General features: G+C 32.6%; 3 protein-coding genes across 9 annotated transcripts in view; 2 read left to right on the forward strand and 1 right to left on the reverse strand.

Annotated features, from left to right (window-relative positions):
• On the reverse strand, positions 892-3,759 carry LOC107614243 (mediator of RNA polymerase II transcription subunit 30). 4 transcript variants are annotated; one of them, XM_016316467.2, is made up of 4 exons: positions 3,179-3,759; positions 2,450-2,545; positions 1,981-2,144; positions 892-1,227 (listed from the first exon to the last, which is right to left on the reverse strand). In XM_016316467.2, exons 1-3 carry the CDS (start codon positions 3,587-3,589, stop codon positions 2,046-2,048), a joined length of 606 nt encoding a protein of 201 aa, XP_016171953.1. In that variant the 5' UTR covers positions 3,590-3,759; the 3' UTR covers positions 892-1,227; positions 1,981-2,045. The 4 variants fall into 4 exon arrangements, with proteins under 4 accessions (XP_016171953.1, XP_016171954.1, XP_016171955.1 ...); XM_016316468.2 differs by having other exon boundaries at positions 892-1,230; XM_016316469.2 differs by having other exon boundaries at positions 894-1,230; positions 1,974-2,144.
• On the forward strand, positions 4,380-8,353 carry LOC107613791 (protein-tyrosine sulfotransferase). Of its 4 annotated transcripts, none has more exons than XM_021110207.1 (12): positions 4,380-4,430; positions 4,593-4,755; positions 4,849-4,920; positions 5,100-5,388; positions 5,743-5,883; positions 6,173-6,277; positions 6,382-6,523; positions 6,827-6,873; positions 6,992-7,060; positions 7,158-7,277; positions 7,447-7,591; positions 7,770-8,353. In XM_021110207.1, exons 4-12 carry the CDS (start codon positions 5,218-5,220, stop codon positions 7,802-7,804), a joined length of 975 nt encoding a protein of 324 aa, XP_020965866.1. In that variant the 5' UTR covers positions 4,380-4,430; positions 4,593-4,755; positions 4,849-4,920; positions 5,100-5,217; the 3' UTR covers positions 7,805-8,353. The 4 variants fall into 4 exon arrangements, with proteins under 4 accessions (XP_020965866.1, XP_020965867.1, XP_020965865.1 ...); XM_021110208.1 differs by having other exon boundaries at positions 7,773-8,353; XM_021110206.1 differs by having other exon boundaries at positions 7,447-7,578.
• The window catches only part of LOC107612822 (thylakoid lumenal 17.9 kDa protein, chloroplastic), a gene marked incomplete at its 5' end in the record, with an annotated part of 3,329 nt that continues 1,021 nt past the window's right edge, over positions 9,179-11,486 (forward strand). Inside the window, 3 exon segments of the mRNA XM_016314574.2 lie at positions 9,179-9,443; positions 9,891-10,005; positions 10,185-10,254. Coding sequence (XP_016170060.1) covers positions 9,179-9,443; positions 9,891-10,005; positions 10,185-10,254 — 450 coding nt within the window.

An 11,486-nucleotide genomic window follows, 5' to 3' on the forward strand; every position in this document is an offset into this window, starting at 1 on the left:
AGTTGTCAAAAATTTCATTTGGGTTGAGTGAATTTTCTTTTCAAATCAAACGGCAAACACCCTCCTTTAGGGTATGTTTGGGAAGCTTTAAAATAATTTTTTTGAGCTTTTTATTTATGAAAAGTAGTAGTAATAATGTCTGGTGCAATTTTTAAAATTAAATTACGGCTTTCTAAGAAACTATTTAGGAACTTATAGAGAAGTTAAAAAAAAAAAGACTTCTCTCATAATACTACTTTTTATCACATTTTTATAAAATAAGCACTTTTAGAACTAAAAATCAAAATACAAAATAATTTATTTATAAGCTATTTTTAATATAGTTATTTATTGTTTAAGCTTTTTTTAAAAAAAAAATTAATTAAGCTATTTACCCAAACTGAACTTAGTGCAACTCCAATAAGATATTTTTTGGATATTATTTTTGACATCTACAGTAACTACAGATTAGTATTCCCACAGGACTGAAACCTGTCCCGTGGATAAATTGGGATGGAGGAAGGAATTGATATACCTACCTCACAAGGATCCGCGAAAAAAAAAATTAATTAAATGTCTTTATATATATAAGTTGTGTAAATAACTCTAGTTCATTTTTATTTTAATTTATATATTAAAAATTTTATATATATCATTATGTTAAACTTATGTTTAAATTGTATTTGATTTGATATATTTAATTGAATTGTATATGATTTTATTATGGTTGTGTAATTGGGCATTGAAGATGCTTTTATTGGTGTTGTAATTGGGCATTGAAAAGTAGTTGACAACGATAATCTTGCCTGAAAAGGAGGCAATTTATAAAATAAAAATTCAAGGGTTATATAGAAGTACTGATCAGAAATTCATAATATTTATTTACAAAACCTATTCTTTAACTCCCAAGTAGAGAAGAAACAGTAAAGAGAGAATGTATTATCTGCAGTATAATAAAAATCATCCCTTTGAGTGTCCTAGAAATGTTAAAGGGTCGCATATTTTTCAAAGCAATCATGCTACTTACACAAAAACAAAGACACTAAATTAACTACAATATAAATTTTATAATAAAATATAAAATACATATTGACAATAAATTAAAAAACAATGTATTTATACAAAAATATATGATGACAAATTTAATGGCTGATTTTTTTTTATGCGCATAGCATTTTTGTTTCTGAGGATAGAGGAAAACAAAGAATTCCGCTAAAGAATGACACCAGATCCGTGAGACCAGAAATCCTGCTACACAACATTGAAAAAAGAAGGTTGTTAGGATCATGTTTAGAAATCACAGGCATGAAAGAAATAAAAGGGAAAGTAAAGAAGATGGTAGGTATAGATTCTTTCACTTTATAGAGAGTAAGGATCAATGGATACCAATCTCATCTTGGTTTCTTTTTTCTTTTTTTTTTTTTTAAATTTGAAATCCCAACAATTTTCTCTCTCAAAGTAGAGAAAGACCTTTATCCTTTATTTTCTTAACTCACAAGTAAAGAAGAGGGAGATCTTTTCTCATTAAACTTGAAGATTTTTTATCACTAAACTATGTAACCACTTTCCCATCCCCTTTTTTTTGGTTCATACACACCCACTCACACACTACACTAGAAGCTCTTTTTCAACCACTAGGGATCACGCTTGGTGTGTCTCTCTAAGAGGCAAACATATTTGCCACTAGTACACAAGCCTCAGCCACACTTTCCCATCCCTTAATCAAATATTTCTCAAAATCAAATAAATGAATATGGTAATTTTCAAACTGGACCTGGAAATAAAAGGCACCAATCTTAAACCTATATAAAAAAAATAAGGTAACAAATACAATTCTTGTCATAACAATCGGATGACTTAATTCTTTGATAATAGTTAAGTAAAAAAATTCTAATCGTAATCGCACATTAAACAATAATCTCAGGGAAGGAAAAGATCCCTTTTGTGATCAACTATGCAACTTCAAGTGTTAGAATATCAAGAGGCATAATTATCACTTACTGTACTCTGAACTCAGGTTTTCATTTTATGATACTATCCTCAAATTTAAGAGTTCATCCTAATCTTCAGGTTGAATAAGGACTTTGCCACGTTGATATATCAGAGAGAAGATCACGCAGTTGATCAATGAGTATCTTTAGGTGCATGTTCTTGTTGGCAAGCTCCTATATTAACGAACAGATATTCAAATGTTAAACACAATAAATATAATTTGAAAAACAAAATAGCTTGTTTCAGCAAGCTAAATTTATTAACCCAATTAAGTTGTTTCAGCAGTATTAACCAGTTAGATTGGCAAGCCCCTAGAAGAATAAAATAGCTTCCAGTAAACTTAGCTGACATAACATGGATCCCCCAATACACAAAATTTGAGCCCAAAGTGACAATTTCAATGTTCAGGAGTTGAAATATTTATCATAAAAATATATCAAAGTTTATAGAAACATATAAAAACTTCGCTGCAACTTACCTTTCTTAGAGAAGAGGCTCGCTCCTCCAATTTCTCAATTTCCATATCATCCAATTCCATTGGACTATCAGTTGAACCAGTGTCAAATGATTTTGCCTGTAACACCGACCTATTTAGTTTCGTGGGAAAAGGGAAAAAAGCATCCCTAGACAAAAAGTTGTTAAGTTCACAATAAAGAATATGCAAGTTTGCATGCCAATATCCTTTAAACTTCATTTTACACTGCATGGTTCAAATTCCGGCAGATGACATGATAATACACAAGAAACAAGTTCAGTGAAGGTGATGTATTATAGTTCTACAACTATGGTTCTGTTGTTTTATCCTTTAGTAAGATCACTATCACACCAGTGTTTATCATAGTCATGGAACAAATTATATATAAAACACATGAATGGATAAGTTTGGAACTCTTGTGAGAAAATATTTGAAACCACTCAATAATTAACTAACTTGATATCATATGAATATGTCATACACTTAGAATTAACTAACCACTTTACTTGAGATAATCATTCGTTAATCCTTCAGCCAGATAGATCATTTTCAGTACTCTATGAACAACAATTACCATAGTATTCTGACAGTTCTAAAAACTTAATCCCTATCCAAACCATGCATGTGCCAAAAAATAAAATATATTGAATAAATAAGAGTTTAATTTATATGCAACTGTCACATACATAAAAATGGTTTGTCTTCAAATTCTGAAAACAAAAAAAAATGTACCTTTTGAGAATTGGGAATTGCTTCGAGAACGTTTCGAAGAGAAGCAATAGCGTTCTTATAGCGAAACCTTGCCTCTTCGAGTGCGCCACCAGCGCCAGCTCCTCCACCAACGGCACCACTCTCAGCATGGTGGTTGGAGTTATCGGAGGCAGCATCTCCGGCGCCACCGTTGGAAGAGTGAGAAGAAGGACCGTTGTTATGGTGAAGCGGGGAAGCTGAGGAAGCTGCAGACGGAGAAGCAATGGACCACAAAACGGGGTTGCAGAGCTCGTCGTTCATGGAAGATAGGATCTGAAAAGCGTACTCTATGGTTTCTTCGAGGTACTTCTGGCCTTCCATTGCAAGCTCCTGTGTCGTTCTGGAACTGCTTGAACCTGAAACGATGCCGTTTACTACTGATTGCTCTTCCATTTTAGTTACTGCTGAGTTCAATCGAGTGTCTTGGATTGTTGATAGTGGGAAATTGGAAAAAACCCTAACCCTAATTTGGAGAAAAGAAAGTGAAGATTGAAAATCAGAGACAGAGGGATTCGAATCTGTTCGGGTGAAACCCAGAAAAATCCAAGTTTACCTCCTTTACCACGTTCCCCAAAATATATTGTGTGTGAATAATTATAAAAAAAATTGTAATTTGCTCTGTAAAATATTTTATTGTAATTATATCCCTCTCACCGGCACCGCAGCAGTCGTCGCGTCGCGCGCCTGAGAAACCTCAGAGAACGTTGTCGTCGCGCGAGAGGCAGCGCGGTCGCCGTCGCCGTCTTCGTCGCGTGAGAGGCAGAACCGTCGCCGTTTTCGTCGCGTCATCTTCGTCGCCGTTCAGAGGAGAGTCATCTTCGTCGGCGTCCAGAGGAGAGTTCAGCCTGACAATATTACCATTTTGCCCTTCATTCTCAGAGAGATTGCACAGTAGCTGAAAGCCTGAAACAGTGAAAACAACACTCTCCTCAGAAACCAGCAACTCAACTAACTATTCAATACATCACAAAAACAGAACCTTTCATTCTCTTTCGTTTTGTGTTGTATTGTTCATTACTTCACTGCCAATAATTCTTCTCGCAATTTCCTTTTCCCGGGAAAAAAAAAAGTATCCTTTTTCTCAACCAACAACAAGGTTTTGTTTCCAGTGGGTCCTCCTCGATCTTGTGGTAACTCCATCACCTACTACTGTTCCATTTTCCCTTGCCGTAGTTTCGAATCCCTTGAAATTGAGCTCTCAAGCTCTGTGCTTTGCTGGTTCTTCTTCTATTAGGTATCAACGGTGGATGATTTTAAAAATGTGGTTAAAATTATTCTTTTTTAGTACTTAGGTGTTAGAACTTAGAACTATGCATGAGTGCGTTTCTTATGGTATTAGTGAATGGTTCTTATAGTACTTTGATTGTTTTTCCTATGTTTATTGTTTTGGTGCTAGTGAATGATGCTTTTGCAAGTGATTTTGGGCACTGTGAGAGAGTTGTTAAGAGTTGGGCATACACTTCACTTGATAATGAAATCAGGGAGGATAAACACACGCTGGGGGATTTGCTGTTCTTCCTCCATGTGCCTAGGACGGGAGGGCGGACATATTTTCACTGGTAAATTTTGTTTTGTATGATGTAGTTATTGAGGCAGCTGAATGACTTTTAGCTGTGTTGTTGACAAGTTTGTCGACCTTTGTGTTTTTGCAGTTTCTTGAAAAAATTGTATCCCAACTCTCTGGAATGCCCTCGCTCTTATGATAAGTTGCGCTTTGATCCAAGGTGCTATCTTGTTCTTACTATCATGCAGATGTAAAGCATAGCAGCTTCTCTAAGTTCACAATATTCTTACTGTTAGTTGTAGTTTGTTCTTGAATAGCCATATTATACATACAAAAGTTTACTGTAAACTGAAAACAGATTACTTATTTAGTGTTTTCTCTGTGTTTGTCAATTTGTAGCAAACCAAACTGTAGGCTGTTAGTTACACATGATGACTATAGCATAACATCCAAACTTCCGAAGGCAAGAACTTCAGTTGTTACCATACTTAGGGATCCGGTAGATCGTGTCTTTAGTATGTATGAATTTTCAATAGAGGTTGCAGCTAGATTTTTGGTGCATCCCAACTTGACATCTGCAACACAGATGACTTTACGCTTGCGCTCTAAGACCAAAGGAGTTAGTACACTGGATATCTGGCCATGGAAGTATCTGGTTCCATGGATGCGGCAAGATCTTTTTGAAAGGGTATATCATGTTTCATTTGTAAAGCTTACTAATAAGTTCTGTGTCTGACCATCTATAGTAGCATTTATTAGAGGAGGATGGATATTGCTGATATAGTAGCATTGAAGAGCATATGTATCTAGCCTGGTTCTTGTGTGAAAAGTAATCTTGGACTTGCTAGGTAGTCTATGTTTAGGTGGATAACTTGTTTTTTATGGTATGATTATGACATAGATGTGTTTAAACCAATTGCTTATTTTGAAGATGGAAACATAAATCACCAAAATTGCCAAGGAGAAAGTAAATTATTTACTCCATGATGTTCTCTATTTCGATGCGTTGCATATATGATTTATGTGGACCTTAAATTGACAGAGAGATGCAAGGCGCAGAAACGGACAGCATATAATAGAGAAGGGTGATTATTATGACATGGAAGATTTTGCAATGCCATTATATGAATACATCAATCATCCTGCGGCCAGGGATATTGTACATAACGGAGCCACATTCCAAGTAATTCAGCTTGCATTTCTTTACGAGTATAGGGATTCTAAGTCATCATTTTATGCAATTGCCATGATGTGTTATGCTGATTTCTCAAATAGTGGTTCAACTAGAATTTGTTGGCAAGAATTTCTTTCTTTCTTTTTTTTTTGGTCAAATCTTATGTTGTTGATTGTTGCCACAAGAAAATATGGATGAATATATTTTCATTTGACTATAATTAACATCACATTGTATTAATTAGTTTCTTGGTAGTGGTGACCATAATCAATAAAAAAAATTTGACTCTGACTATCAGGTTGCAGGTTTGACGAACAATTCTTATCTGGCAGAAGCACACGAAGTGCGCCATTGTGTGCAGAAGTACAAGATTCTTGGCAAATATGTGCTACAAGTTGCAAAGGTAATAAATAAGCTTTGGAAGTTGTGATAATTTCAATATGTAGTTCTCAGCTTCTTCCTGTTCCTTTTCTCAATATGTGTTTCTTGTGCTTGTACATCTTGCAGAAGAAACTGGATAATATGTTATATGTTGGTCTTACTGAAGAGCACAGAGAATCTGCAACTATGTTTGCAAATGTGGTTGGTGCTCAGGTTATATCACAGCTTAATGCTCCAAACACTAGCCTGGAGCTTGTTGATAAAACAGGTTAGTGTATTATATAACTTTATAAGCAATTTTCAGTTTCGGTCAAACTTTGACGTAGGTTACAAAGGGGCTGTAAAATTAGTACAGAATTTAGAGCTAAGGCTATGTACCTGTGCATGTAATGTTTTCAGATGATATCGGTGAGCTTGTCTAATATTCTAATATCGCGTTTTACACTGAACTTTGGTAGACATTGATGTTGTCATCTTATGTTTAGTCTTGGGCTCTTGGCCATATTTTTTATTTTTTCTTGAAAAAAAAAAAAATTCAATGACGTCTATCGTTGATGTACATGTACTGCAGAACAGAGTTCAGTTTCAGATTTTGATCCTGATAGCAGTGAACATCAGGTAAGAAGCACCTCTTTCTTGATGTTACTTGGTTATTAAAGTTTGGGTGAGGGTAAATCCCTTTTCATTAAAAAATATAAAGGGAAGCACTCTTATAGCATTTCTCCCTTCAAGACAGAATAGTACCTCAGAGACAGTAGCAAGTGAGGTTACTTCAAGCGACAGTGGTGAAGCAACAAAGTTGAAGGTAAAGATGTTTCCACAACAACTATGCCGGTTTTATGGATTTATCAAATAGTTTATTTCCAATCTCTGATTGCATGCTTATTTTTCATCGATTTCAGATGTCTGCTAAAGAGCTGATGGATGCTTATGAAGGCTGCATCTCTAATTTACGCAAGGCCCAGTCAAGCCGGCGTATCGCTTCTTTGAAGGGGATTTCTCCAGTGAACTTTACTAAGGAGGTAAATAAATAGATCTAATGCTAAAAGAATATCATTCCACAATTCTGTTCAATGAAGCATGAAACCTAGTCTTGTTGTTTGTTTGACTTGGGTGTTGGATAATTTAAAAGCCTACCATTAACTTGCAGTGTTGTGCTATCCCTTGCCGATGACTTTTATGATTTTACAGGCACGTCTTCGAGTTAGCAAAGATGTTCTCCAAGAGATACGGTCTCTTAATGACCTGGACTTAGAGCTTTACAAGTATGCAAGAGCCATTTTCGATAAACAACATAAAGCTACAAAGCGGACGTTCACTGAGGTATGTGTTGAAGGTCTGATCTTTCTTCTTTTTCATTTTCCTCTACAGGTATTAAAATAGTTAGGATAAGTAACAAAAGATATATTTATTAGGCTATGAAGTTGGGTTAACTATGAATTGGCCTGTTTTTCGTGGCGTGCATGTTTCCGAGTTTTTTAATTTTGATTGCTTTTTACCTTTTCTAAATGCAGCAGAGATGGGACATCATATCAAGCAATGCCTCTGAAATCACTTTCTGGGAGTTTCTTCCATTGGCAATTACTTTTGCCTTCCTCATTTTCGTATCGCTACTAATTGTAAATCTGAGAAGAAGAACGTTGAAGATTAAGTAAGAACTGTACTAAGTGCCATCTTTTTGTTCCTAGTTTTGTCCCTTCATATAGAAAGCTCAATTCTCAAGTCTTGGTTGGGGGTTCTTTCTGGTTTAACCATTTAGACATTTCGGTGCAACTATGAACTGTTATGATCATGATGGTATTTTTGTACCAACCAGTTCTACACATACAAGTATATGATTATAAGGAAAATTCAGAGCAATAGATTGGGCCCTTATTTATACTCTTCATATTCTACACTCCTATCAAAATTCCCATAGATTAAAGGACGTCATTGACCCCTATCATGTATCAAGTCACAGTGAATTTGTTTACAGAGATTTTTTTTTACCACCTCAAGTATAGTAAATTTCTTGTATCAAGCAATATGTTATTTTTCACTCTTATTTAAACACAGCTTTGCAGAAGTTGCTAACTTTATCTTGAACGAAAGGTTTTGATTTACATTGTACTGAACAGAATCAACAGATATAATTGAGCATTCCAAAATAGGGAAATAATTGATTGGACACTTGTACCCTTCATATTCTACAGTATGAGGTTTATTATGTAGATGTATTATTACATTAGTATTTGGATTATCCACTGTATCAAAAATCATATAAATGCATTATTTAATTGGACAAATAGTGTAAAATTTTTAAAATAATATGAATTCATAAAAAAATGATTTTAATGCATGTTTAGTTTTCTAGCTTTATAGAGGCAAATCTAACTACACTTAAATGGACTAATCTTTACCTCAATAATAATGAAAAAGGATTTCAATGGAAAATGAAAATAGTATTGATATATTTTTATTGATGGATACTATGTACATAAAAAATTGATCATATTAATATTAAGTTATAAAGGAATTTCAATTCAATTTATCCAATACATTATGAAACATCATTTATTATGTAATAATTGTGTGTGTGAATAATTATAAAATGTTTTACACAGTCGTATAATTATAACTATTTTTTTGGATAACTATTTACGCAGTCAATATAAAAGCTAATTATTTTTATTAATATGACGTTATAACAGTGCATTAAAATTAAATTTTTATGTAACACCCTCAAACACTTTTTAGTTTGAAATGCAGTAACTGTAAATTTGTATGTAAATTTGTACTTTCACCTTTCACAAAGGAACCTACATACTTGTGTGGCTCTAACAAGCTTTTAACTGAAGAGATGGATAGAGAAACTGACTTCACTTTCATGAAGTCATGAGTTTTATGATTCTATCATTCCTCCCTCCTCTTACTTCTTCTTCTTCTTCTTCTTCTTCTTCTTCTTCCACAAACACCAACAATCTTCTTCCAACACTGAAGAAAACTCACCCTCATAATCCAAAACTTGGTGGACAAAGCAGGGTCCTACCTAATCTTCTGTCTTTGGCCCTTGCAGCTTCAACATTAACCTCTCCCTTCCATTATTCACTTGCAATTCCTTCCCTCAATTCTCAATCATTCCCTCCACCAATCTCTCCCACAACTCCTTTCTCTCAATCCAAGAACTTACAGCTTGGACTGGAAAATGGGTATGTCAAAATTCTCAATTATTCATCATATATTGCCTTGTCTATTTTTAATTTTGAGTAGATATCCAAATTGTTCTTCTAGAATTCTTTGTTGAATATTTTGCCATCTAATTAGTTTTTATTTTAGAGAATTATTTTTATCAGACAAATTAGTTCAGTCATAATGATATTTTTAAGAACTAATTGTCCTATAATAAAATCTGTTAAAAATTTATTGATCTAACATGAATATTAAGCATTTGATTGAAAGCAAGAACTTCTATGATAATAAAGTGTCTCATCTGAACTAATTTAAATGTTATATATTAGACTAAGTTTTATGTATGTATAAGTGAAATTTTGCTCAATTTTGTAGTCTATAGCATGTTTTATAGTGTTTTTTTTTTTAATTTTATAAAAAAGACTTATAATTACCAAAAATCTTTTTGTATTATTATTCTCTTGCAGAAAAATTAGACCATGCCCATCATTCAATCCAGGATGTATATCAACAAATGCTAAGTCTTCATCATTTGCACTCCCTTGGACAATTCCAGAAAATTCCTCAGACAATGCTATTGAGGTTACTATATATTATATCATTAATCATTAATTAATCAAAAGTGCCCTGTGTTTCTTTTATCCTAATTTCTTTGTTTGTGACTTTCTTGTTACATTTGCATTTTACATTTATGTCTTCTAGCCATTCCTGATTATTATCTCTTGAATTTTCTCCCATTTTTTATATATTTTTTTTCCCAGAAATTGCGGGAAGCAATACTAAAGACTCAGAAAAATGTGAAATTTCAGGCTGTGGAAGATACCCCTGATGGTAATGCATATTGCACTGTGAAGACTTAATCCATGTTTGATTTTATATCAACTTTTTATAATTTAATCATTCTTTTCAAAACTTCTATCATAAACTCTTTTGAGTTTTGAACACAGGTCTAAACTAATGTAACTTGCTCTATTCAGCTTTTAATTAAGGTTTAATTACTATGTTCGTCCTATAGTTTCGTGAAATTTTTAATTAGGTCCCTATACTTTTTTTCTTTTTAATTAGATCTCTGCACCAAATTTTTTTTTCAATTAAGTCCCTCTTAGTAATAATTGGCTTAATTTTATAGGGACTCAACTAAAAAAAAAAAAAAAAATTGGCACAGGGACCTAAATAAAAGGAAAAAAAAGTGTAGGGATCCAATTAAAAAAATATTTTAGTGTAAGGACTCAATTAAAAGAAAAAAAATATAGGGACCTAATTGAAAATTTTGCGAAACTATAGGAACCAGTAGAGTAATTAAAACTTTAATTAATATACAAATTTGTTAGGGTAACTCCTTGAAGTTTAACAAAAAATTTTAAAAATATTCTTTAAGTTTTATTTGTTTCAATTTCGTCTTAAAATTTTTCGATTTGCATCAAATATACCCCCAACAACTAAATTTTTAAAAAATTTAAGACCAATCTAACAAAAATACATGAAAAATTGAAATTATGCTTGATTTATTTGTGTTGAAGGTTGCTTTTACGAAATTATTGTTGAATTGGTTCTAAATTTCTTTAAAAATTAGCCGTCATAGATAATTTAATGCAAATCAAATATTCTTTTGATAAAATTAAAACAAAATAAAATTCAGGAATATTTTTAAAATTTTTAACCAAATTTTAGAGACAAAAACTATATTTGACCCAATTTGTTACTAATATCAGCAAGATAGCAACAATGATATAGGAAGTTACATTAATTACCAAAAGTGTCATGATTCATGAACCATTTCTCCTTAAAGGTTAAACTATTAAATAGCCGAACATGTATTGTTATATATCTTACCCATTCTTAATATCAAATTGTAAATTATATTTAGATTTATCTTTGTCTTATAATGAAATTCTATCTTAATTTACAAGAATGAGAATTGTCATGTAAGTTATTTCATAACGTAATATTAGAGTTTTTATAACAAAAAAATAAAGTTTGATTTTTATTATATAAAAAAAAAGAATTTTAATATAAAACAAAAAAAAAAAAGGAAAAAAAAATTTATGTAAAATTCTTATAAC

The sequence above is a fragment of the Arachis ipaensis genome, chromosome B08 (assembly GCF_000816755.2).
Source record: "Arachis ipaensis cultivar K30076 chromosome B08, Araip1.1, whole genome shotgun sequence".
Lineage (NCBI taxonomy): Eukaryota > Viridiplantae > Streptophyta > Magnoliopsida > Fabales > Fabaceae > Arachis > Arachis ipaensis.